The sequence below is a fragment of the Cebus imitator genome, unplaced genomic scaffold (genome assembly GCF_001604975.1).
Source record: "Cebus imitator isolate Cc_AM_T3 unplaced genomic scaffold, Cebus_imitator-1.0 Scaffold71, whole genome shotgun sequence".
In the NCBI taxonomy this organism is placed as follows: domain Eukaryota; kingdom Metazoa; phylum Chordata; class Mammalia; order Primates; family Cebidae; genus Cebus; species Cebus imitator.
This window is the reverse complement of record NW_016107386.1, coordinates 2,866,489-2,893,476: the sequence shown is the minus strand read 5'-3', so window position 1 is coordinate 2,893,476 and position 26,988 is coordinate 2,866,489. Positions and strand designations below refer to the sequence as shown.

The 26,988-nt window shown below is 55.7% G+C and overlaps 1 protein-coding gene and 1 long non-coding RNA gene across 2 annotated transcripts in view; one reads left to right on the top strand and one right to left on the bottom strand.

Moving 5' to 3' along the window:
• Positions 1 to 18,035: 18,035 nt before the first annotated feature.
• Positions 18,036 to 21,456, bottom strand: LBX1 (ladybird homeobox 1). The gene is made up of 2 exons (XM_017531115.2): positions 20,326 to 21,456; positions 18,036 to 19,613 (listed from the first exon to the last, which is right to left on the bottom strand). The coding sequence occupies exons 1-2, from the start codon at positions 20,648 to 20,650 to the stop codon at positions 19,093 to 19,095; spliced, it is 846 nt and encodes a 281-aa protein (XP_017386604.1). The 5' UTR covers positions 20,651 to 21,456; the 3' UTR covers positions 18,036 to 19,092.
• Positions 21,217 to 26,988, top strand: part of LOC108306340 — a 9,446-nt gene continuing 3,674 nt past the window's right edge. Inside the window, exon 1 of the long non-coding RNA XR_001826096.2 lies at positions 21,217 to 21,638. This is a non-coding gene — a long non-coding RNA (uncharacterized LOC108306340). The remainder of the gene's footprint in view (positions 21,639 to 26,988) is intronic.

Genomic DNA, 26,988 nt, shown 5'->3' with positions numbered 1-26,988 from the left:
TTCTCCTTCAACTTGGGTAAAACACATTCCTGAATCATCCTGAGTGACCTCTGGTCGTCCTCAAGGCTCATTACATGCTAATTATAATGCATTAGCATGCTAAAAGACACTCCCACCACCACCATGACAGTTTACAAATGCCATGGCAATGTCTGGAAGTTAGCCTGTGTGGTCTAAAAGGGGAGGAACCCTCAGTTCCGGGAATTGCCCACCCCTTTCCGGGAAGACTCCTGAATAATCCACCCCTTGTTTAGCATATAATCAAGAAATAACCATAAAAAACGGAAGCCCTTGGGCCGCTCTGCCAATGGAGTAACCATCCTCTTATTCCTTTATTTTCCTAATAAACTTGCTTTCATTTTATGGGTTCACCTCTAATGCTTTCTTGTGCAAGATCCAAGAACACTCTCTTGGGGTCGTGAGAAAACCACCAGAAAAATTCAGATTGGGAGACGTTCTACAGAATCCCTGACCTGTACTCTAAACTGTGAAGAGAATAAAAAACAGGGAAAGCCTGAGGAACTGTCGCAGAGACTGAGACGACGTGAGGACCAAATGTAATGTGAAATCCTGGATGGAATGCAGAAACAGAAAAGGGATGTTAGTGGAAAAACAGGATGTCAGTGAAATCTGGTTAAATAAAGTGGCGAGTTTAGTTAGTAGCAATGTACTGATGTTGTTTGTTTGTTGTGACAAATGTACCATGGTGACGTGACGTAGATGTTAACAACAGAGGCCTCTGGGTGAGGGCACATGAGTGCTCTCTGTACCACCTGTAACTTTTCTATAAGCTTTAAACTATTCTAACAGAAAAGGGTTATTTAACATAAAAAGGTAGGCCAGGTGCAGTGGCTCACACCTGTAATCCCAGCACTTTGGGAAGCCAAGGCGGGCAGATCACTTGAGCTCAGGAGTTCAAAACCAGCCTGACCAACATGACAAACTCCCATCTCTACCAAAAATACAAAAATTAGCCGGGCATGGTGGTGGGTGCCTGTAGTCCCAGCTACTTGGGAGGCTGAGGCAGGAGAATCACTTGAATCCAGGAGGCAGAGGTTGCAGTGAGATTGTGTCACTTCACTCCAGCCTGGGCGACAGAGCAAGACCCTGTCTCAAAATAAAATAAACTAAAAAGGTAAAAAATAATTAAAAAGGTAAGGCAGGTGCATGGGGGAAGGCAGGAGGATCTGGCTTGGGGTGGAAGGGGAAGGGAAGTTTGGAAGGCAGAAGCCCTGGGAAATCTGCACTAGGAACAGAGAGACTGCAGGCTTTTCCTTTTTTTTCGCTCTTGTTGCCCAGGCTGGAGTGCAATGGCTCAACCTCGGCTCCCTGCAACCTTCACCTCCTGGGTTCAAGCAATTCCCCTGCCTCCGTCTCCTGAGTAGTTGGGATTACAGACACCCACCACTATGCCCAGCTAGTTTTTTGTAATTTTAGTAGAGAGGGAGTTTCACCATGTTGGGCAGGCTGGTCTCGAACTCCTGACCTTAGGTGATCCACCTGCATTGGCCTCCCAAAGTGCTGAAGCCACTGCACCCACTGTCTTTTTCTTTTATTAGAGATGGGGTCTTGCTATGCTCAGGCTGGTTTCCAACGACTGGCTAAAGCAATCCTCCTGCTTCAGCCTCCCAAGTAGCTGGGATTACAGGCTCGGGGAACCACTGAGCCCTGTCAAGGCTGCAGGTCTTAAACAAAACAGGCATCCCGCCCCCTCCCCAGCCCCGCATTTCTGAGGAGGCCTCTTGCTGTGAATGAGGCTCATACCTGTGGATGTTCGAGAAGAGAGTAGTGCTGAACTTCTCCGACTTCAATGTACGCAAGACGCTCTCAGGGAAATCTCATTAACATCCAGATTCTGATTCAGCAGGCCTGGGTGGGCCCAGCAATTCCACTGTTTTAACTGGCTCCCAGGTGCTGCTGATACTGCCAGTCCCAGGACCACACCCTGAGTGGAAGAAACTGGAGAGTTGGATGTCCTCTCCCCTGAGGGAGGGAGGGGAAGAGATGCTGAAGGGAAAGGCTGCCACCCTGAGGTCACACATTCCCTACCTTGCCTGACTCCTGGCTCCCAGCCCAGAAGGAGAGCAGAGCGTGGGCTCCACAGCCTCAGAGAACGGCCTGATTCTGGTTCCCCGCTGACAACAGCCATCGGGGTCAGCCTCGGGTAAACCTTGATCCACTCCAAGCCTTAGTCTGCGCTCACTGCCTGGGGCTCCCTGAGGGCCCTGTAGGGTTACTCTCAGTCTTCCTCCTCTTGGGCTCAGACCAGGACAAAAACCACAGTGCTCATTTTGTCTCTGCACAGAGGTCCACAGACCTGCACTCGGGCAGCTGCCTGACCCTGCACCCCAGTCTCTTCCCTCTGTCTGTAAAATGGGCATCGGGACTCCTAGTACCTACATCTCCAGGTTCCCCGGGGACTGAAGCAGGGAATCGGAAGCAAGGGGCTCTGCCCACGGTACAGCTGCCTGTTGACCAAGGCGCCTGCCTAAATAGTTTCAAATGCTTTGCAAGGATTGTATTTTGCTTTTTAAATTATTATTTATTTATTTTTAAGAAACAAGGTCTCACTCTGTCACCCAGGCTGGAGTGCAGTGACACAGCCATAGCTCACCTCAGCCTCAAGCTCCTAGACTTATCCTGTCATTCCAAGTCCATGTCACTCTAGCTTATTGCCCCCATAGTCTGCCCAGCTCCCTGCTCCCTGCCCCATCTTTGGAAGAAAACCAGAGATGTGGAGCAGGGTGGTCTCTAGGAGGGCTTTTCTGGGAGATCCCACTGGCTGCTTATGATTCATAACACTAGGTATTCCAAGGCGGTGGGTCTCACCCCCAGGGACAAAGGAATCCCAATAGCTGGAGACTCTGACAGAAATGTACCACAGCTCAGCCTGTGTGTTTCCAACAGCTTCCCCAGAACTTGGTGTGCAGTTTCTCAGTGTCTGAAACTGACATTAAGTAAGTCCAATTTCTTTCTTTCTTTTTTTTTTTTGAGACCAAGTTTCACTCTTGTCGCTCAGGCTGGAGTGCAGTGACACAATCTCAGCTCACTGCAACCTCCACCTCTCCGAGTCAAGCCATTCTCAGCCTCTTGAGTAGCTGGGATTACAGGCACCCGCCACCACACCCACCTACTTTTTGTATTTTTAGTAGAGATGGGGTTTCACCATGTTCGTCAGGCTGGTGTAGATCTGACCTCAGGTGATCCATCCACCTTGGCCTCCCAAAGTGCTGGGATTACAGGCGTGAGCCACCTCGCCCAGCCCCAATTTCTTTTTGAAGAAGGTAATTGGCATGGATATTTTCCTTCTTTCTTCCCCCCTCAGAGACCAGCTATATATCTTTGGTGGGAAAGGTGGGCTGGGAAGAAAAGGCCACACAGTGTGGATCCCCTGGGGAGCTGCAAATAAAAGACCCTCATATGCCCACAAGGATGGAGCTCTCTAAAAAAGGGGGCTGCCCTGCATGGACTCTAGTCTTGGGATCATCCTCCTCCTGTCTCCAGAGCTCACTGGTCAGGCCAGGAGAAGGTTTTCCTGGGCTTACCGACACCTCTACATCCAGCACTGAAGTTCCTGAATAATCGCCAGCATTTGGACTGAAAAGTGCCTTTTGCAACGCACCCTGTGGAGACATTAGTTCATCTGAGGCAGGGATTATTATGCCCAGCTCACAGATGATGGAACTGAGGCTTAGAGAGATGAAGTGACTCTGGCAAGTCCCACAGCTAGGAAGTTACAGACTTCAACCCAGGATGTCTGATCCTAAACGGCAGGTGGATTTCCACATTTGGAAGTCATGCTGGGAGGAGCAGGTAGGAAGGGGAGAGATTCTGCAGTTTTCCCAGAAGAATCTGGGAAAGGGAAAGAAGGAGAAAGAAGCAGCAGGCTGCTTCACGAAAGGGAAAATTCTCAGCCCCCCTCCCCGATTCTATTTCAGTGGCTCTAAAGTGGGGCCCTGAAATCTGCATGTTTTCAAGCTCAGACTAGCACACAGCCAGGCCCATCAGCAGCTCTCCCCTGCTGCCCTCCCATCCTGGGGCAAGGGAAGGATACACGGTATCCTGGCTCTAGTGCAGTGACTCCAGGGACCCCAACATGTCCACTCTGGGAGGACAACTTGCCAGGGAAAACTACTTAAGACACCAAGAGAAAAAGGATGGAAATGGATGGAAGGAAGACAGAGGATCCCCCTCACCTCTTTCCCATCTAAGACTTGGGGTTCAGGACTCTTATTTTCTCTGGCTACTTAGAGTAAGTGGACATTCCCAATACTTGTGGCCAATCTGATCTCTGTCTGGGGGGGAGTTCTGCTCTCTGGACATGGCAGGTGGGCAAGAGGGGATCTGGGACAGAGTTCTGGGAGACTTATAAACAATCACAGAGCATCACCTCAAATGAAAGGCTGTCACCAGATCTCAGGTCACAAGGGACTTTTGAAGCCCACTACCCCTTCTGTCACACATTCAGACACACTGCTTCCCTTTCTCTAAGGACAGTCTCAAGATTGAGGACAAAGACCTAGGGTGACCTTAACAGACTGCGTCCTCCCACACCTGCCCAGGGGTTCGTCCCACCCTGGTCCTTGCTTCTCCTAAATGTTCAGGGTTGGAGAAGGTCCTGCAGTGGGGTGGGAACAGGTCTCAGGAGTGGGTCTTGGGTGGGTGTGGCTCTGCAGGGTCAGGGGTTCAGTGTCAAGAGATGGTGGCTACCTGGGACGGTGTGAGGGAGTGTTTGGTGCCCCAGGGTGTCAGTGCTTGTGTGTGTCAGGCATGTGAGGGCCCCATGAGGGCCTCATGGGGCACAGAACCTCCTGCTGCACCCTCTACCTATTAAGTTTTCTGCCAGGATGTCACCGGAAGCTCAGGTATATATGGCTGTTCTAGAAGTGCTGGGCAGAGCTGTCACCACCTCTCACCACTTTGTATCTACTCTGAACAACTTGCCCAAGACCCCTGGACTGAGCCTGGGTTGGCACATGTTCTTCCCTTGACCATTCCCTCTGTAGTATGCTGGCTGGGGAACATGGTCCGTCCAAGTCAGGCCTGACGATCACACTGTAGGCAAAGAAATTTCTTTTTATTTATGCATTGTTACATTTATTTTAATTAATTAATTTGAGATGGAGTTTTGCACTTGTCACCCAGGCTGGAGTGCAATGGCACTATCTCAGCTCACTGCAACCTCTGCCTTCCTGGTTCAAGCCTCCTGAGTAGCTGGGATTACAGGCGCCCACCTCCACATCCACCTAATTTTTGTATTTTTAGTAGAGACAGGGTTTCGCCATGTTGGCCCGGCTGGTCTCAAACTCCTGACCTCAGGTGATCTGCCCTCCTTGTGCTGGGATTACAAGTGTGAGCCACTGTGCCCAGCAATTTATGCATTGTTACTTTTAATTGACCAGTAAACATTGTATATATTTATGCTGTGCAATATGATGTATATACTCTGGTGCAGGGCAAGAAATTTCTACCCTCCCAGGTATCCTATCAGCTGGGAGGCAGCTGACCCCACAGCAGGAGGGAAAGAGATAAGATTAGTGCAGAACTAGCAGTGCAGGTGGAATTCATCAACACTGAGTCACCCCTTCCCTGTGCAAACCCATGAAGATTGGAGGAGCCCTCGTGCGCCTTTGGGAAAGGGACCTCCTCCCTGAAGGCAGCAGGATAGCTGAGAAGACTGTGAACTAATTGGAGGAATTTCTCAGCTTCCCCCTCGGCAGCCTGCCGCAGTGCCCAACAATAGACAGCAGAGGGCGCTCCTGCCTAACCTTTCCCAGGCAGAGCAGGGTGCGAGGACCGGAACTTTGCGAGCCGGGAGAGTTCTGATCTTTGTACGCAGGGTACCAGGAACTGAGCTGGGGGCCGGGCTCGGGTAGGAATAGGGGTGAGAGGGGCTCACAACTGGGCCCAAGGAGAACCTTTTTTTTTTTTTTTGCCCTCCCCACCAGCAGAGACATGGGGTGGTCCCTTCCTCAACCCCAGCCCAAACCCAATCCCTGAAACAGCGTCCCGCACGTCTGCCGGATCCAAGTGAGAGTCCCCCTGGCCACACCCCTGCAATTCCTTGCGGACCTCTACTAAAAAGGCTACGTTCCAAGAAGTGAAGGTGAGAGGCCGGGTGCGATGGCTCACGCCGGTAATCCCGAAGCCTTGGGAGGCCGTGAGTTATGATCAAGTCACTGGACTCCAGCCTGAGTCAGAGTGACAGACAGAGACCCTGGTGTCTATTTTTAAAAAGAAGTCCGGGCACTGTGGCTCACGCTCGTAATCCCAGCATTTTGGGAGGCGGAAGAGGGAGGATCTCTTGAGCCCAGAAGTTCAAGACCGCCTGGGCAATATAGTGAGACTTCGTCTCTACTAAAAGTTAAAAAAAAAAAAAAAATAGCGGAGGCTACAGTGAGCCAAGATCGTGTCACTGTACTCTAGCCTGGGTGACAAAGTAAGACCCTGTCTAAATAAATACATAATAATTTAAAAAAAAATAAGCCAAGCGTAGTGGCGCGCGTCTGTAGTCCCAGCTACACAGGAGATTGAGGTGGGAGGATCGCTTGAGCCTGGGAAGTGGAGACTGCAGTGACCCAAAATAGCGCCACTGCACTCCAGCCTGGGCGATAGAGTAATAAATAATAACAATAATAATAATAATAATAATAATAAAATGGGGTGAAGGGTGCTCACGCATGAGCGTGTGATTTGGGGGTGGGACGGCGAATGTGGATAGCCGGGCTCCGGTTGGGTGGGGAAAGGGGTGGCTGAAGGGCGCGCCCTGCTGCTGAGCGTCTCCGTAAGTGCCGCTAGGTGGCGCTCGAAGCCCGCGTCACAGAGAAGCGCGGCCTTTCGAAGACCTGTGCACAAGAGGGGACCGGCTTGGTGACCCGAGAGGGATGCAGGAAGAAAGAGCCCGGACCCTAGGATCCTTCCCCAAACAGCAGGATGGCTCGGATACAAGGGGCCTTTGCGGCAGCCAACGTTCCCCGGAGGCTTAAAAGGGGGCGAGGTGCAGAGGAGGACAAAAGCGTGGCAGGCGCTGCGAGGGAGAGAGGAGGCATCCCCCAGCCTTCCCTAGGACCTTGGAGGGGTGGGAGCCTGTCGTCAGCACACGTGCGTCTCTGGATTTATGGGTTCCGTTCTAAGGCTTCTAGGAGAAGAATTCGGGGTCTTAGAGGCCAGATTTGGCCCTGGAGTCAAACATACAAGGGCACGCCCATCTGTTTTTCTCCCAAGATCTGCATGTCTGTGTGTGAGCAGCTGCTCTGGGTTTGCGCCTGGGAGGGCAGAGGGTGTGGGCCCCCAGGCCTTCGGGCTCCCTTCCTCGCTCTTCCTTCGGACACCCACGGCAGCTTCTCCTGATGCTGGATAATCTGCCCCCAAGCTTCGAGGAACTGCGACCCCCCCCCCACCCCGCGCCAGCGCCCAGGAGGAAAGGGGAATAGGGCTCTAAACGTATCTAACGCAGGCCCGTTCCCCAGATCTGAATTAGTTTCTCACGTACACCCACGCGCCGCGGGCCATTCTCTGCCTGGGGCCTCTCCGGACGGATCCCTAGGGCCCAGCCTGGCTTCCACAGCGCCTGCAAATTAGAGACTCTGATTCCTCAAACTTGTGGGATCCTGCCTCCAGCCGATCCCCCTCTCCCGAGGCTTGGCCTGAAGGCCCTATCCCTTCCACTCCTCTTCACCCTCCGAATTTAGTCGGGGGTCTGTGTGGAGGGAAAGGAAGACCTGGAGAGACCAAGTGGCCTCACTGCCACCGCGCAGGCATGGATCCTGCCTGGCCGCCGTCTAGGAACTCGAGACCCGAGGAGGGGCCAAAGCCGCCGGCGCCGGGGTCAGGCCTGGCGGACCCGAGCTCGTCGGTGAGACCTGGACCCATAGACTTCTCTCTCAAAAGCAGAGGGTGGCAGCCGGGAAAGGCTGCGTTCCCATTGCAGGAGCGATGGAAAACTGGAATCAGAGACTGCGGGGCATGGGACCCCGGAAGATGCCTCCCTGACGTTCCAGGCCTGCTTGCCCAGCTCCAGAGGTCTTAGCAGCATCCTCGGTGGTTGCCAAGCACCTGGGAAGGGGGTAGGTGGAGCTTGAAAGGACTCTGGGTCTCTCTTTGGGACTGCAAAGTCCCCTCAACTCTCCTGGCCCTCCCATCCGCCCCCGACTCGTGCCAGCGTAGGGTAGCCTCGAGCCTAGCACGCTGAGATGTGGGAAGGTGTGGGTTTGCCGAGTGGGTGGCCCCGACAGAACGAATCCGAGGTCCTGGGAGGAACTGGGAGACGTGAAGGGTTGGGTATCTGCCGCCCCTGGGTAGGCCACCCGCTTCGCGCTTTCGGCTCTGCAGGCGGCTGGGCCTAGCGCGGAATGCAGCAGGCCCCTGAGAGTCCCCGCCCCCTCCCCGAGGCCGGAGGTATTAGTGCTGCTTGATGAGACCTCATTTCCTGCGAAAATGGAAACATATCCAGGGTCCTTAATAAAGTGAATGACGAGGCTTCGGTGTAATTGGGCTTCCGTTTGGTGGCTATTTCCTTAAACTGACAGTGGAAAAAAAATGTAAACTCACGGCGCTCAGATGTAATTGTATGATTATCGAAAAGAGTGCAGGATGGATTAGCAGGATAACGACCTACAGTCTGAGAAATGGGCACAAACGCTTACCCAGACCAGCGACCCAGAAGCCCCGGACTTCCACACCAGCCCGGCATCCATGCGCGCACCTCTGCAACCTTCAGCCTCTCCTGCCAGCCAGAGACCCGCCCTGCCGCTGCCATCCGGACACGCAGGATATTTATTTATACGCCGGGATGGGGGTGGGTCTTTTCCCTCCTTGCAGAGGAGGAGCGTCCTCTAAGACAAGGGTCGGCCTGGCTGCGAGTCCCCTGACCGCCCGCCCGGCCCGCGTGCGCTGGCTGCATATTTCTATGCATAATCCAATTTTTTCCGTGACTATCTAGTTAAACTCTTTAACAACAGCTACATAATTAGAATTTGGATTCCCATTAATTTTCCTTGGTCCTCGAACCATTTGCAGCTCACACTGGTAATTAATGCGATACATCACTAACTTTACCCAGCGCAGGCCGGCCGGGCTCAGGTCGCTGGGCCAGCGCCGGGCACCCTCCTGCCCCTGACTCCGGACCTTGCTTCCCGGGTAGGAGCCGATTTCCTCCCTCCAAAGCCAGATGCCTCGGGCCCGCGAACCAAAAGCCTTCTTTCCAGGAAATTTCACAATTAAAAATATTTATCGGGAGCAGATTTACGTTTCTGGGTTTCCAGTCTCGGGGCGTCTGGGTAGGCTATTAAGAGTAATTAGCATCTTTTGCGCATGCAGATTTACTTCGCTCATTGCCACATAACTCATTCCTAAAAGCCAGCGCAGGCGAATGCAGGCGCCGCCGCCGGAGCCACGGCCACAGCTACCGCCGCTACCCGCCCGGGCCCCGCTCCCCTGCTACGCTGCCGGCTCCCAGTCTCCAAGGCCCGAGTTGTCCGCTCCAGGCCCCAGAGGCTGTACACGGAACGAAAGGCTTCCATCCTGGAGACCTGGAGACGAATGACGCCAGAGCGACCTCAGGCGGCGGGGGAAGGCCCAGACCAGGCTCTCCAGGCTGGGGCCGCGCCGTCTGGACCCCAGGCATCGCGACCACGCACGTGTGTGCACCACCGAGTGAGCGCTTCTGTGTGTGCACGCTCACGTGCGCGCGAGTGCACATGAATATGGTTGCTAGTGCGCGTTCCTGAGAGCGAGGGCGCGCGTGGAAAACGAGCCGATCTCCATCCTCCCCTTCCCTGCAGCCCACCGGTTCCCAGGACGACTCTCAAACGTCAGTCCTAGGCCACCCAGCTAGGGCACTGAGTTTCCGAGGGAGACTCGGGCCCTACCTTGCCTCGAATTCCCTTCTATAGAGCCAGTTCCATCCAGCCGGCCTGGAGCACTCAGCACCCAGCCGAGGGAACTGGGAGGCCCAACGCCAGGCCGCAGCGGAGCGCACTGCTGGCCTGGTACGGGTGAGAGGCCGCCAGAGAAAGCGCAGGCGGAGCCGGGGGTCACTGAACAGAGACTTTCAGGGCCGCTGGGGGGCGGCCGGAGACGACGAGGACCAGCGGCTGAAGGGCTGTGGGGGTGAGGAGTGGTGGTGGGGGCGGACAAAGGGACAACGTGGTGGTGGACGAGCCAGGGCCAGGGAGGGCCGCTGTGGCTCCTGCTCTTCGTGCCGAGGCACCCATCACGGGTTAGTTATTAACGCGCTGGGAAGTCCGCGAGCCGCCCAACTTTCTTCTCTTTAATGAGCCTAGAAGAAGAGGCTGCCCTAAAGGGGTTTGTTCATTAAAGATGTAGCTGGAGGAATATTGTCTCATTAATTATCTGGTTTTAATTACACTCCTACCCTTTGAATCCAGAGATAGGAAAAGTTTATTTGTTGGCGCCGCCCCCTTTAGCTTAAAGGTTCGGCGGGGCTCGGGGACGGGGAGGGTCTGCTTGGGGACTGCTTGCGCCCAGGAGGGTATGGGCAGGCATCTGGGGTATATCCGGCCAAGAATCCCTTTGCAACGTGTCTCCATGGCTGTGTGTGTGTGCATGGACCTACGTGTGTCTGTGTGTGACCACGTGCAGCTGAGAGGGCATGTGGACGTGACTTGGGTGTCTATGTGTGCTCCCCGCCTGCGTGTAGTTCTGTGTCTGGGTGTACATATGGGTAGCTGAGTGTGTCTACAGACAATTCTGAGCAGGGGTCTAACTGAACAGTAACGTGACTGGGTAACTGCCTCTGCGGTGTCTAAGTCGGTGGCTTCCTGCCTGTCAGTTCAAGTGACAGTGTCTGACCTCATCTCTGGGTCTCTGCTGTGTGTGCCTATATCCCTGTGTAGATTAATGTTGTGGGGCAGGGTGGGGGTCCATAGCTGGGGCATCCCAGGAGCTGGACTGCTCCAAGGACATGGCTCGGTTTTGAGGGTCCCCAGAGCTAAGAGGCCACGGGGAAACCATGGTCCTGGAGGGGAGGGAGTTATTTGAGGGGGTGCTTGTCCCTGTCTCGTCCCTTGTCAGGCCCTGTGCGGCGCTAAAGCGGGGGCCGTTTTCCCTTTAAATCGCGGACACTTTGACAGGGGACATTAAGGACCCGGCTGCTCAGGCTGAGCAGATCATAAAACCGGACAGGCAATTTCTGCTCCCGCCAAATAGCCGGGCAAACTCGTTCTGCATCTTTGGTTTTAATGCACTAAACTGGCAGCTAAGCAGGGAGCGAGCAAATTGGGGGGTGGGGAGCCCCCCCATACACCGGCGGGCGCACACACAGGCACAGGTGCAAACACCCCTTCACACCCTTGGGCCCCACGCCCCGCCCCTGGTGCCCCCCACCGGTGGAATTATCAACTAGAATTTGATTAATATGCAAATCGCAGGCAAACAGCTCCATATAATTCTTTCAGTGGAGAGTAATTAATCACCAGTTAAAGCAAATTAATACATATATCAATTTTGTCAGAAACATGCTTAGTTCAATCGCCCGTAAAATTGAAGTTTGAAGTATTAAGAGGCTCTGCAGAAACGCCAGGACTAAAACTTTCAAATTGATCCTATTTAGTAATCAATCAGGCTCTCCCCTCAGGTTAATCTGCCTAATTTTTCATCTCAAATCATACACTTTACTGACACGCCATCTAGCAAACAGTCGATAAAAAGTTAACAAAAATGATAACGACTCCAGCCAGAGCCATTGTGCAGGGCGGGTGGGCGGCAGCGGCTTTGATTGCATTTCGGGTTGGTTGGGGACTTGGTTTTTCACTGGGCCACCGGTTTGGAGCTTCCCCAGACAGTCGAAGCCTCCCTGCCCCACCAACTCTTGTCTGCTGCTGGCTGCCTTCTCTGCAAATGGATTCTTCCCAGAACATCAGAACACCAGCAGCCTTTCCACCGAAGTCACCTAAACCAGCTAGCCCCTGCCCCACTCCCATGTTTGCATAAACTGCCAGGAAGCTGGTGCCTTGTGTGTTTGTGTCAACTGTGAGCTGTGTCTCTGTCACTTGCTTGCATTGTATGTCTAAATTGGGGACGGTGTATATGTTTAATGGCAAAGGTTTATCTGTTAATTCTTACGTGTGCTGCTAGCTGCCCATATTTGGGCAAGTTTGCTGTGTCATATGTGACTGTGCTGTGTTTCCAGGCATCCTGTGTGTCTGTAGGTCACTGTGGGTGTGTACTGGGTTTCTGCAGTGTTTGTGTATGTAACTGGGTGTCTGCCTTGTGTGTGATTACATTGTTTCTGGGATGTGTTAGCTGTGAGCCTGCGGGCCTGTCTGGCCTTACCCTTTGACTGCATGTGGACCTGTGGTCCCAGGAGACCTCAGGCAGATGGATCAATAGGCCCCATCATAGACACCAGGAGAGAGGAGACAGTCCCTATGGAGACCCAGACACTTCACCTTGAACAGCCTCTGGGAGATGGAAGGGGGAGATGTTACCTCTTTCCTACCTTGGTGCCTCTCCCAGCCTCTGGGTTGGCAGAGGTGTGTGAGAAAGGGGAGAAGAAGGCTCACATTTCTTGTTGGAGGAGGCTTCCAACCTGTATCTCCCTTTCTCAAGGGTCTTGGGCCCCTGAATTTGGGAAGGGTTGGGGTGCAGACACTTGGGGATCCCTCCTTCCCATGTGTTCAGATGTTGCGTCTATACTCAGATCCATTGGTTACCGGGATACTCTCAGGTAACCAATCTCCCTTCCCCACTGCATCCCTCCCCATTCACAGACAAATAGCCACATCCAGTTCTCCATGGGGAAGCCTGCACAGGCCCACAGGCACCCACCAATGCACAGCAGTCCCTGAACACACTTGCACCCATACAAACCAGATTCCAAAGTGGGCAGGACTCATTCACTCCCAACTCTGCTAGCAGCCATGTACATATTGCCATTTGTACCCTCCCCAGTTTGGGCAGGGCTGAGCCCTCACAGAGAGGAGGAACTTCCTTTGAGTGAGCTGGGGGAAGCGAGGCTTTCCAGCGCTACCCAGGACTGGTACAGCCAAGGGCAGGTCTGCAGGTAACTCCAAAGACAAAGGTTCAGCCCGGTGACCAGCTGGAATGGGAGCAGGCAGGCAGGGCAGCCTGGCCATTACCTAACTGCACAGCAGAGGATGGCCCCCACCCCCACAACCTGTTTTCAAAGAAGCAGAGTCCATGCCTCTGTGGTGCTTATTCACTAGCCTCAGCTGCCCTCAGAATAGACTTCAACCCAGGCTGAAAGTTCTCCATCCCATCTTCTGCTTAGTTCTCTCCTGAGTCCTCTTCCCTGTCAGGCCATGTGCTCCCTGCCCCCAGCATTATAAATGTAAATTTCAGTAGCCACCTTGGTCAAAATGTTTGGAGCTAGGATTCTGGTTGTCTGTCTGTAGCTTCAATTCCACATCAATATTCATTCTCCAGGCTATCTGCTCACACCAGCTCCCTGCACACCTCACACACTATGGGCATCGTTTACCTGCTGGTCACACCCACTCAGTGACAGCTTTACTCTTTTCCTCTCCATTGTACAAATTTAGTCACACCTAGCTGCACACGCTAGTTTGCAACAATCGGTTGCAGGAACGAAGCAGCACACACCCAGTCCCACGCTCTGTTTCCATCAATCAGCCGCACATGCTCAGTTTCTCGGTTGCACATACTCGATGCCACACTCAGAAACGTGCCCTTGCTAGCCCCCACGAAGCCTACCACACACACACCTGCAGCCCCAAATCCCAGAACTGGCAGCTGTTAGAAGACAGGGTGATTTGCAGACAGCAGCCCTGGACTTGGAAGTGCAGAAGTGGTGCCCCAGGAAAACTCAAGGTGGGAATTCTCCTCCCTCCAGGGTGCTGGCCCCCAGGAACTCCCACCTTCCTTTGCTCCAGTCCCAAGCCTGTCCTCTAGGAGATTCAGCCTGTGGACACACCCAGGGGTCAGATTCCAGGCTCCTCAAGACCTGTCAGTGTCTGCCAGGGACCTCCACTCCACACAGTCCAGTACAGTGATGCAGCCATTTCCCATACACCCCTTCACATACCTACAACCTACCCACCACTACCCAGTACAACAGTTCTACTCTCCTCCATTCCCACCCACCTCAAAGCCACATGTACTTCATTTCACAGCAGCAGCCTCCTGCTAGCTAATCTTCCTGACCCCAGCCCATTCAGGTTCTCTGTCCCTTCCACATGTCTTGTAGCCCCTGACCCTACCTACCTTGCCCTCTTATCTGGCTGCCCTCTGTATGTCTCCCAGGCTTTCTATGGCGCCCTCTCAGATGCATGTGTTTGGGGAGCATATGTATTGTCCCCACAAATAACTTTCTGGGCTCCGAGAGGGGCTCGCTGTTGCGGATGGGAAGCCAAGCCAGGTGCCTCTGGGTTCAGGTGACTGGAAAAGCCAGGGCGGGGTGAGTGGACTTCCCTGGACCTGGCGGCTCCGAGGGATGGGGAGGAGGGTCCCCGCGGGCGACGGGCAGGGGCGGAGGGGAGGCGCGCAGCCCCAGCCCGTCCCTTTCAGGGGGGACTCATGCATCAAACTTCAATTTTCCGGACGATTGAATTAGTGATTTTTTTTCTCCTGAACTAAAATACACTTAAGTCTTTGGGATTAATTACCACGTTCTGGTCCCTCAGACTGGAGTATTACTTATCAGAGCTGCGTCTGACACCGGTCCGACACCTCGTAAAATAAGAAACTGCGCCTCCCGGCCTCACCCCGCGCCGCCCGCCAGGCCACCGAGCCGGGAAAGGAGGAGCGAGGGGAAGCCGAACCAGCGGGATCGGCAGTCCGCGCGCGGAGGGGTTCCCAGACTGGAGAGCAGAAACTGCCCGCGTCCCGGGACTTGGCAAGCCCCGCCTAGCCCCGGGACACAACGGGGAAAGGAGTGACAAAGCCAAGCCGCCTCTCCTGGTCAGCCGGGAACCTACAGTGGGTCCGCAGAGAACCCAGAGTTTTGGGGGAACAGATCGGCAAATGGCTCTAGGCGGTGATGGAACTCGGGCCCAAAGGGCAGGCGTTCAGAGGATCCCAAGCCTTAACGAGGTACACCCATAGACTGGGCGTAGGTCCCACAGCCCCTCCCACAACCCACGCCACGCTCACTCGTACACTCAGATCAAGAGAAGAAACAGACACGCAATGCACAAACCCCGCTCCCTTGGAGCTCACACGTGGGCGAACACACCACCAACAGCCGTATTCCGAGACAGGCCTGGCAGGGGCCGGCTAAGAGGCCTCGGGCCCGCACGTGCGTTTTGAGACCCTCTGGCATCGCGGGTCCCAGCGACAGCGCCGGAGGCACAGCCAATGCCGTCCGAGGACCCCGGGCTGCGCGCAGGTAGCAGACTTCTTCAGAACTGGGGGAGCTACGGAGAGAGTGGGCTTAGAGCCCTGGCCTCCTTGGATTCCAGACTCTCGCCTACGCCTGCAGCCAAGCCCCTCAGCCGTTCCCCAGGGCTGCTGTCTTCCTGGCCGCCTCCCTGCGCAACAGGGCCTAGAGATAAGCCCCAAGCCCGGGTGCTATTCCAGGCAGAGTCGGGCCTTAACAGAGCGGAAGCCCACCCGGAACCTGATGGAGGCAGCGAATCCCTCAGAGCAGAGGACACTGCGGAGTGGCTCAAATCCACTTCCCACATCGTGCGGGACGGAGCCAGCAGGGCGCTCTTCCATGGCCTATTTAGCTCGGGTTTAGCCGAGGCTCCCACTTACACTTCGTTCCCCCTTCCCTCCGCCGCAGCTGTGGTCCTTCCTTCCGCTGGCCCTCTTTTCTGGCCTATGGAAACAACGAATTACATCTCGCCTTTCGAGGCCCGGGTCCCAAGCCACCTCCTCCGTGAAGCCCCCAACACCCTGGTAGCCGCCTCTCAGTGTTTTGCAACTGGCACGGCGCTGTCCCTCGGTCCGCTTCTCCCACTAGCGTTGGCGGTGCTGCGGATCTTGCCCACTAGACTAGGAGCTCCTTGAGGGCAGGAACCGGATCTGATTCGTTTCAGTTTTCCCAGCCCCCTGCGCGGCCTGGCGCAGAAAACACTCGCAATAAACATTTGCTGAACTGAATTGCGTTTTCTCCTTATTTTATTAATCCTTCCCCTTCCTTCTTTCATTCTTTCTTTCCTCCTTCCTTCCTCCCTCGTTATTTTTTATTTCTTGGTTATATTCAATTGTCATGTTTTTCAGGCTCATTAAATCCATTTAGAGACAAAAGAATAAAAGGCAGAAGGGGAAGGGCGGGGGAGGAGAGGGGGAGGGGAGGAGAGGGGGGAGGTCGGAGAAGCAAACAAATAACCGGCTTTAACTAGACGGGCGGATAAATGGCCCCGTTTCTCCTCAGCCCCGTTGCGCCTGCTTAACTGCGCGCCCCGCGGGCGCCGCAGTTCGGGTGGGCTGGGCCCTGGGGCTGCCCCCCTCCAGCCCGAAAGGACTCAGTGGGGCCCGGCCCAGGGCCGCGAAGCAGGGAGCGGCCGGAGGTGCCAGGGCCGCTTCATTGGGATTCATGAGCGTGTTGGGCGGGCGGCCCCGGGCTCCGGGCGCTGGGCGGGGGCCGGGTGGGGGGGGCGCACGGCGGGCGCAGATGCCCGGGTGACCGCCCCGCCGCGGTCCCTGCGCCGCCTTTGTGCCGGGGAGGCGCGCGCGGGGACCTAATCCATCAAATTGTCTACAAATTGTGAAGAAAATTCAAAAACCATATGGTCGCCAGCGCCAGCGCGCTCTGGGCTGCGGAGGGCCGCGGCCGTGCGAGCACCGGGAGCCGCGGGGGGCTGGGCCCGGCTATTGTCGCCTGTCAGCGGCCGCCCGGGCCCATTCGTCCCGGCCTTCATGGTCCGCGCTGCGAATTACAGACCCATCCATCCTAAGAGAGGGCGATTTTTGTCGCCCGGGAGGAACCGGCAGCACTCCCGCCCCGCTGCCCTGACGCCTCCTTCCTTCTCTGCTCCTTCTCTCTCGTCTCCTCTCTTCCCATTATTTTTTCTCCCTCTGTCTCTGTCTCCCTTTCTCCGTTTCTCTGTTTCTTTCTCTCTGTCCTGACTCTGTGGCTCTTCGCTTTCCCTCTCTGCTTTTGGAGTGTCTTTCTGCCCTCCTATTTTTTTTTTTTTTCCTGTTTCTCTCTGTCTTTTCGTTTCCTCCTGGACACGCACGTTCCTGGCTCGGGCCTGGGGGCCCCATTGCCCGCCCGAGACCAGATGCGCATTTCTCACATCAATTTTGCGGAGAAAGAGAGCCCAGCGGCCCGGAGGCGGGACCCCACTCCGGTGACAGCGGCCACTCGCCAGCCCAGAGACAACAAAAGCCCGGAGAGAATCCTGCTCTGTCAGGGAAAGTGAAAGCGGCCTTGGGGCACCGCAGACCCGAGAGAGTGCTTGCAAGATCCAATCCTCTGCCCCCAGCAGAATGGGGGGGGGAGGGAAGCAGAATTTGTTAATGTTGCCAGAAATTCACCCCAGCTCCCAGACGCTTAGGCTTACATTTCCAGGTGCCCACATTCGCAATTCAGCTTGGCCATGATGCCTTTGGCCTCTCGCCCCCTACTCCCCAAGGATGAGGCCCTCGGGGCTGGAACCGAAACTTGGGAACCCGAAGGCTCCACCCCTTGTCTAACTGAGTGATACCTGCAGTGATCCCGCGGCTCAGCCTGTTTATCAGGGAGCGCAGGGAGAATGCCTGTGGGTCTGGGGTGGGATGCAAGAACTGTAGGGCAAGTCCACCCCTCTCACCCTTTGTTCAACGCAAATTAATGTTGTACTATGGTGTGCCTCCCCACACACAGGCATTTTCTTCCAGCATTTCACGGCTCGCTTTTTACCCCGACCTGGCGAAGCCCGCATCTTTTCCGATTTAGTAGCTGCCTCGGGTTTAAGGGCAGAAGCGCCTCCTCCTGCTGCTTCCCCCTCTCCCCTCACTCTAAAGCCTGCCCTGAAAATCCCCCCAAACCTCCAAGGCTGGGGCGACCGCGAGAAGCAGCGGCAAGAAGCCCAGCCTGCCGCTGCTTCTAGGAAACCGGCCGCTCGCTCAAACACGGTCGCCGCCGGTTCTAGTAAAATGGCAAAGACTTTATTTATTGGAGAAAGAGGCCTTGGGTACAGTCTGGGGAGGAGAGGGCAAGGGAGGAGCAGGGAAGGGGCACTCGCAACCCACCCTCATCCCGCCACCCTCCTCGGGCCAAGTCGAGCTAGGAGTGGGGTGTTCAAGGTGTCAAGGGAGACCCAGAGCTGCGGAGGAGGTGGGGTGAGGGCTTGGGTCGGCCTCCTCTCTGTCTCTGTCACATGCAAAAAAATTCTAAAAAGAGTACAAAATAATTATAGGGCTTTGGGTTCTGTTTTCGATGGTTGGTTGGTTGGATTTCCCCCTGCATTGTCCCTAAGAGCCGGACTCCAACAGTCAGTCCGAGGAAATGCAGAGGGAGGAAAGAATCTTAAAAATAGCATTAGTGGGCATTAGGAGGCAGAAATGGCATTGAAAACAGACTTCTCTCTCAGAGGGTGGGGAGGAAAGATCAATTTTGAAACTTGCAAGTCAGGACCCGGCTGCCCCCCTCATCCCCTTCCCACTCAAGGAAAAAAGGCAGGAGGAAATAGAAGTCAACTGCAATAGGCCGCGGGAGGCAAGGAGGGAGCGGGCCGGTGCATTCGCCACATGCAGAGAAAAATCAAAACAGCCGGAGCTACCCGTCCTCTAGACTGCAGGGTCAGTGTTCGCAGCCCTGGGTTCTGCCTCGCCCTCAGCAATCCCGGCAGCCCGAGAGCTTTGAAAACATCGAAATCTCCGAGATTTAAAAAACAAAAATAAAAGAAAGAAAAAATCAGGCTGCGGTGGGAAGAACCCGCTATATAGGTTTAAATATTTATACAGAAGCCATACAGAATTGCACGGCGAGGGCTTCCGGGGCGGCGGAGGCCGCTGGCTGCAGCCGGCCCGGCCGGCCAGCCCGGGTTTATTGCTTCGTGAGGGAAGAGGCGGCTGCCAGGAGCCGAGTCCGGGGCCGGGGACTGGGGAGGAGGCGGGAGTTGGCAGAGGAGGTCCCAGCTCCCCTTGGCGGTCCGGTCCGTGAGGTGGTGGGCTTGCGGGCGCTAGGAACCCAGGGCAGCGGAAGACCTGGAGTGCCGCTCAATCGTCCACGTCGATCTCTTCGTCTTCCTCGTCCTCCGAGCAGTCCTGGCTGCTGGCCGGCTGGTCCGTGAGCGGAGAGGCAGGCGAGAGCTGCAGGGGGCCAGCGCCCGGGGCCTGCGGGGCGCCGGGGGGGAGGACCGGAGAGCTGGGCCTCGACTTAGCCCTGCCGCAGCCGCCGCCACCGCCGGCTGTGGCCTCCGAGTTCTGCTCGAGTTCGGCCAGCGCCACGATGTCCATCTGCCCGCTGGGGCCCAGTTTCTTGGCGGACTCTACGTCGGCCTTCATCTCCTCCAGGTCCCGCTTGAGCTTAGCGCGCCGATTCTGGAACCAGGTGATAACTTGCGCGTTGGTGAGGCCCAGCTGTTGCGCGATTTGGTCGCGATCGGCGGGGGACAGGTATTTCTGGTATAGAAAGCGTTTTTCCAATTCATAGATCTGGTGGTTGGTGAAGGCCGTGCGCGACTTTCGCCGCTTCTTAGGGGTCTGCCGCTGCCCAAAGATGGTCATCCCGTCGCGGCCTGGGAGGAAAGGACAGTGTAGGCTCGCGTTGGGAGAGAGGAAGCCCCACCCTGGCTCTTCCCCCCATAACTCCGTACCCCACCCAGGCCTGTCTGGCCTGCAGTCTACCAATGTTCCCTTCTCAGATTTAATTCGGCCTCCAGGACCAGGGCAAGCCTTGGCTACGGCAAACCTTCTGTCTTTGGTCTCCCAGAAGTCCCTAGGAAAAATTGTTTTGGTCTCTGCCCACTACCTAAGAGTTGGTTGGAAAGACCCAAAGTCTCTGAGAGTGTGAGAAAGCCAGACAGGGACACCTTAATTGCGATGTGAATGTTGGTTCTCCATCCCTTCCCAATCATTTAAACCTGCCTTACCCAGAAGGTCCCAGCAAAAGACTCTCACGCCGAGTAGCTGGGCTAAGAGCTCCCAGGACACAGAGAACGCAAGGGAGCCCGGCAAAGCACGCAGACTGCGGAGAGAGGTTGGGTTCCTCTCTCCGGCCACCCCTCTCCGGCCACCCCCCAACTCTGGCCTACCCAGAGGCCCCTAGGAATTAAGGACTGGGTTCCGTCCCATCTATCTTCACTCCCATAAGCAGCTGCTCAGGCTAGAAGGCCCTGGTGGCCGGAGCGGGCAGAGGCGGGCAGAGGCGAGCAGAGGCATAGGGCACGAAGCGCTCAGGGCACAGGGCGCCAGGCGCTGGGTGCAGGGGAATCCAGCAGCTGCGCCTACCTTCGGCTGCCTGCAGAACGCTGACCTCCAGCCCCTTAAACGTCTTGCTGGCGAGCTCCTCCAGCGCGCACAGCGGCGAGGTCTGCGAGAGCAGCGCGCGGCCCGCCAGGGGCAAGCCGCCCGGCGCGTGCTTGTCCGCAGCGGCCAGCAGGTGCGCCGCCCCGCACAGCGAGTAACTTCTCCGCACAGACGGCTTGTTGAGGATGTCCTCGATGCTGAACGGCGTCAGTGGCTTGTTGGAGTTGGCGGGCGGAGGCAGGTGGTCCAGCGGGCTGCGCCGCCGCTCCTCCCCCGGCGCCGCCTTGCCGTCTTCCTTGGAAGTCATCTCGGCCTCGTTCGGGGGCCCGGCCTGGGCTGCTGGGGCCGGGGGGACCCAGCCCTCGGGCAGCTCGAGCGCCGGACGGCGCTGGCGGGAGGCGGCTGGTGGGAAGGAGGCCGCACTGGGCAGGACGCGGGCCGGGCGCGGGGCCGATTAGCGCGGCAGCTGAGGCGGGCAGAACAGCGCAGGGCCCCGGGAGGAGGGTGCTGACGCGGGCGCCGCTGCTGCCCGGGCTTGCAGCAATCCGGGGCCGGAGCCGGGTCGCGCTGCGCGGGGCTCCAGTTTCGCCAGCCCCGGTGCTATTTAAAGGTGTCAGGTGGCTCGCAGTGGCTCCTGGCCCCGGGTCCTGGCGGCCGCAGTTGGAAGAACCGAGGCGAGGGCGCCGATCCCGGACTGCGAGGGAGACGGAGAGACGGGGCAATTGACTATTGCTAACAAGTTAGCCTTGATCGAGGTGTAATCAATTATCTCCACCGGCACTACTCTCTCTTTCTCTCTCCTTTCTCCCTTTCTCCTCTCTTCTTTCTCTCTGTTCTCTCCTGTTCTCTCCCTCCCTCCCTCCCTCTCTCTTCTCTGCTCCCCCCGTCTCTCTCCTTCTCTCCCTCTCCCTCACCCTCTCTTTCACTCTCTGTCTGTCCAATGCAGGCGGCTCTAAGTTGGGAAGCTCATTAATTAGCGGTCCGGGGGTAGGAGGAGCCGGCTGGAATTAGCCTGCCTAATGCGCCTGTCAGTCCCGGCGCCGCGCCTCGCTCGGCCCGAGCTGTTTGTAAATTACATTAGCAGCCCCTTTATTGCACCCGAACCTCGGGCAACGGAAAAGCCACCGCCCCTGCCCCAAACTGCTAGCCGAGCTCCTGGCGCACCCTCCTCCCGCCGGCCTGGCTGCAAAAACAGCACCGGCCCGAAGGTCTCCGTGTTTCCGACCCGGGATATGGAGCCCGAAAGGGTAGCGGGAACCCCAGCCTGGGAGGGACGCGGCCGCCGCGCGGGCCAGGTAAGACCAGGAGCCGCCTAGAGTGGACTTTGCGGAGCTGAGATCAAGAGCCCAGCTCCTCTACCCGTGACCCTCTTGCCCATCACCCCACTGCCTGGGTGACTCGCCTGGGGAGAGGGAATCTGAAGCCCTTCTGGGCTGGCCCTCAGGAGGTCAGAGTCGGCTCGGCAGCCCTGGGTGGGCGACGCGGGAAGGGGGTGGGGGACCCCAGGGGTTGGGGGAGGGGGCTAGTTGGGCAGCTGAGCCTTCTCCACGCGGAGAAGCAGAGGAGAGAATTGTTGGTGGCTCTGGGAGCCTCTTTCCCGGCCTGATTCCCGAAGCGGCCGCCCTACCTCCTCTGGCAATCTTGCACACTTTCCTCCAGCATCCGCTCCCCAGGCTGGCTGGGGCCACCGTTGGCCTGATGATGGGCGTCTGACGGGTAGCCGGGCCAGATGCCGGAGCTAACGGGGCCGGCTCGGTGCCTCCCCGCTGCGCTCCGCCAGGGCCCCGACCGGGGCCCTGCTGCCGGCCCCGCCTAGCCCAGTGCCGGGCTAGAGTGTACCGCCAGGCCGACTCCAGCTGTTCCGGATGCGGGGCGGGGGCCAGGCGGTGGTTGGGGCTTTGCTCTCAGGAACTCGCAGGGAGGCCGGGCTTCTAGTTAGGCTGGGACTAGGGACCTTTGGGCCTGGGATCTGTGAATATCGACAGAGCGTGTTGTGTGCATTGTTACTTGATGGTGTTTGTATTTTTGAATGTGTTTGTGTGTGGTTCTCCATGTGTATATTTGTGTAAATGCATGTGAACCCGTGGGTATATAGGTGGTTTGAACTCAGCTATTTCTTTCATTTCCTTGAGGCACTCCAGCAGGGCTGTGCCCTCAGGCCCTCCTCTCTTGCTACCCCATTTGGTTTATGTGGGGCCACTGGCCTCCTTACTAATTTTCCATTTCTGCCCTTGGAGAAAGGAGGGGAGGACCTAGAGGGGGTTGGAGTCCAGAAAGGAAAAGCTGTTCCCCTCCACACGCACAGCCCCCCACACAGCCCCGGCCCTGGCTTTGTTTGTAAACTCCTGGGTGGGTGGGCTGTGGGTTGGGCAGCACCGCTTGGACCAGAAAAGAGCCCAGAGAGGCCAATGTGAGAACTTATGGCCCAGGACAGGGGTTGGGATGGCAAGACTAGAATTTCTTGCCCTGTCACCCCTCATCTCTAACCCTAGAGAGAGAGTGAGCCAAGCTGGGCTGTGGGGCAGGAAGGCTCTCTCTGGATGCCTCTGCAGAGCGGAGATAGGTTTCATGATCTGGCATTCACTTGTTTGTTTGGAATCATGGCTGGCAGCTCTCTGGTGTAAAAGGGACAGTGTCGGGAGAAAGGGTTCCTGTTTGGTGCCCCAGTGCCGTGAGGGTTGAGAAGAACTCCCACTCTGGAAACTCATCTTTGTCCTGCATTTTTCAGGGTGGGGGTAAGCGAATGGGGAGATGACAAGTCCTCAGAGGCAGGACTGGTGAGAATGGGAATCACAGTTCCCTCAGAGCTGCAGACCCACCCCAGGGCAGACCTGTCTCTGCTGCTTCCCTGCTGCCCTGGGAGCCACTAGGTGATGCTGACCTAGCAAACGTGGAGTCAGAGCCTAGAGACCGGCAGTCAGAGAAGGACCAGAGGGAGAGGGCACCAGGGAGCTGAACCTGGGTGGCTTGGAAGCTCTGGGGCCAAGAGGGGTCTGTCTCCTCTCACTTCCTACCCTCAGGATCCCACCTCAGCCTTTTCCTGCCATAACCCCAAACCCCTGACCCAGAGGCTCAGGCAAGTGACACCCCCAGTGCTAGCAGGGAGGCAGGGAGACCCGTTTAGATCCAGGAGCCAGGACCTTTGGATCCCAATCGAGAGAAAGAGAGAGAGAGAGAGAGAGAGAGAGAGAGAAAGGGGAGGGAGAGAGTTCCTCCCATACTTCCACACTCTTTCTGTCCTCTTCAGTCTCTGCATTGCATCTGGTACTAGCCCACAGGATAGGACTTTAAGGACAAGCAAAGCCCCTGCTGTTGCCCATCTCCCAGACCCTCAAGACCAGCGGAGTTCAGGGTTACTGAGAAGCTGACAGGAAGGGGAGGAATGTGAACTGGGGAGCAGAGGGGTCCTTCTACTTGGCTTGTTCTTCGTGTCTTATCCTGCTGGCTGGTATTGAGACCTTTAGTCTTCAGTCACACCACGTCAAAAGGAACAGGACATTTCACAATCATCTGCTAAATTACTTCCACCACTGTCACCAACTCTTCCCTGGCTGGCCTGTACCTGCTGCCCAATCCTATGGCTTGGCTCTTTTGGCCTAATCGGTTGGCCTCTTGGCTAAACACACTTGGGCACACCATATGGCTGGGGGCGTGGGGTGTGGCATGAGGTGTGCGATGTGGGGAAGCCTGTGGTACCACCCTGCCTTTTGTTGTTTTAGTTTGATTCACCCAGATCCCCTTATCCAGGCCACCTTTGGAAACCAGTCCAACTGCCCTACCAACATTTTCCCAGCCCAGGAAACCCCTACCTCCACTGCTGGAAAACCCCAGGGGGGTGGGGCTGGAATCTTCTGAACTCCTGGGACCCCAACCCGCTTGCCTCTTGTACCCCTCTTGCAGAGCCATGACATATATTTCAGGTTTGTGTACTGACCCCTACCTGCCTCCCCTGCCAGACCTGAGAGCAGGAAACTTCATCTGGGTACTCCGGTTCATCTCGGACCTTCGAAGTTCTGGGAGACACCGGGGCTTCCGCTGAATATTGGTTGAATGACTTCCCATAGAGCAAATAGGGTATACATGATTGTGCAATGTGGAGGAGGATGATTTGAGCCCCTCAGAGGAGTTTAGAATTAAAAGGATTCCAGAAATGAGGAGCACGGGGTCGGTGGGGGAGAGCCTGCCCTGACAGATCAGGCTCCAATCTTTCCACCCAATCCCCTCCTGAGCCCCTGTGCTGGGGCAAGGCAGACACTCTGGGGGTCTCCCCATCCCCAGTCAGCTGGGCCTGCATCCTGTCACCTGGAGCTGAAAGCAGCTGATATTTTCCTCCACAGAGGAAATACCTGTCTTCAAAGCCTAATCTACACGCTACCCGGATCCTGAATTCCTGTTTGCTGCTTAAACAGTCAGGGTCCAGGTTTATTCTATCTCAGTGGATAGGGAAGAGATGATTCTGCCAAAAATCTGCTTGCCCTCAGTTTAGGGAATATTTCAGACAAAGAGGAGGGAAAGAGCATTTCATGAATTGCCACAATAAGGGGACCCTGCAGACCCAAACAAAACAAGTTAATCCCTAACACAGGAGAATAATTCACTTAAACCCCCAAAGGCTCCATTGGATTCAATCTGGATTGTTTTGGTAGCCCCATTCATTTCCAGATTATTTGTGTAAGCACCAGCAGTTGCCTCTCAGGCTAGAGTTCCTTTAGAGAAAAGCGTCTGACAGCGCTCGAAACAAGTTAACTTGACCAGCAGTGCAGATCCTTTACTGTTGTTGTTGTTATTGTTGTTTTTGTCCCATGATGACCTGCTACACTGAATTCGGAGCGATTCTTCTGCTATAGAAGTGGACTATGATAGACGGCCTCCTGCCACCCAGGCTGAGCCAGGACTGCCCGCTTGGTTTTTACATTTTGCCCTGGGCCACTGTCTGCAGTAACAGCAACAATAACCATGACAATAAATACCATAAGCCCTTACCTTGTGCCTGGCTCCAGGCTAACAGTTTATTCATTTCATTTATTACGCACAATCCTTCTAGGTAGCTACTGCTCTTACCCCAATTTTATGTAATAGGAAAATGAGGCCCAGAGAAGTTAAGTAACCCATCCAGAGTCGCACAGCCTGTTTTGGAGTAATCAGGATTGGAACACTGTTTCTTTTTCTGATTCAAGCCTGTTCCCTTAATCCCTGAACCAGGGGTTTCTTAACGAGAGGTCCCCCAAGGGTTCTTTGAATGGGCTTCAGGGGCTCTGTAAACCCCAGAAATTGTGTGTGCACCCAGAGGGTCACATTTTTCTGGGAGCCATAACATAACATAACACCTATGACTCTCAAAGTGGGTGGGGATCCAGAAAAGGTAAAGGCTGGAATCAGGCCACTGGGGAAGAGGGAGGGGAGTGGCCTCCTCCCAGGCATGGGGAGCAGGGAGGCAGCTGCTTCAAAATTCAGGCTGGGCTCCAAGCCTGCTCTTGGACCTGCCCTGCTTTCTCTGGCCACGCCCAGCTCTTAGGACCTCAGCTAGCAGGAAGAGGTGGAGGCAAGGTCTGAGGGCAGGACACTCCTTTGGTCCCCTCCCTGATTCTCCCCTTCCCTACTTCTTTTGTGAGCTGAATTCCTTCAGGGCACTGTGACATGGTGGCCACCACAGGGGCCAGCCTCCTCCAGACACGGCAGTCCTGCATGGAAGCAGAGGGGAGTGCTTCTCCTCTGGAAGTGTTGGGGGGCATAGACAGATCACTGAGTGACAGAGACAGGCAGGGACAAGAGACAAGTTCCCAGCGACACTCAAGTCCTGGGTGCCCATACTCTGCAGCCTCTGGAACAGCCTTCTCTTTTGGTTCCAAGCTTTTGCTCCCCTCATCCAGGGGTTGGGATGGTTTGTGTCCCTTCCTTTCCTGGCCCCTCCTACTTTGTCTGTAATGCCCAGCTCATCTCCTGGGGGAAACCTCCTCTGCCCGGTTCAGCTCCTCTCCTTAGCACATTCCCCTGGGTGTCATTGTCACATTGCGAGGAATGTGCTGCTTTGTCTGTCTGTCCTGCCTCTCTCTCTCTGTCTGTTGTGAACTTGGGAAGGAAGAACCTGAATCACCTCTCCATGCCCCCATGCCAGCCCAGCCTACACCAAGGTCTCCAAGCATTTGTTGAGTAACTAAATAAACAATCAAGAGACAAAAAGAGAGCCAGACATGGAACTTAGCCTGTGCCTCAGAGAGAGGACAAGGGGTACAAGGGAAGGGTAGGTGCGTTGGTTTTGCCAGCTGCCTGCAGATCTGTGCAGCACTCCTGCTGCTCACGCCAATACACACAGAGGGGCCCAGAGACATTCTCTAATGCTTTTTGGCTATGGAGTGAGTTTCCTGAGTGTGGACCCAGCTGCAGTGGTATAGTCTGACTTAGTAATGAACTTCATTCACTTTTTTTGTGTTTGAGATGAGTCTCACTGTCACCCGGGGTGGAGCATGCAGTGGCACAATCTGGGCTCACTGCAGCCTCAGCCTCCTGGGCTCAAGTGATCCTCCCACTTTAGCCTCCCAAGTAGCTGAGACTACAGGCGTGGGCCACCATGAGTGGCTAGTTTTTGTATTTTTTGTAGAGATGGGGTTTTGCAATGTTGCCCAGGCTGGATTTTTTTTTTTTTTT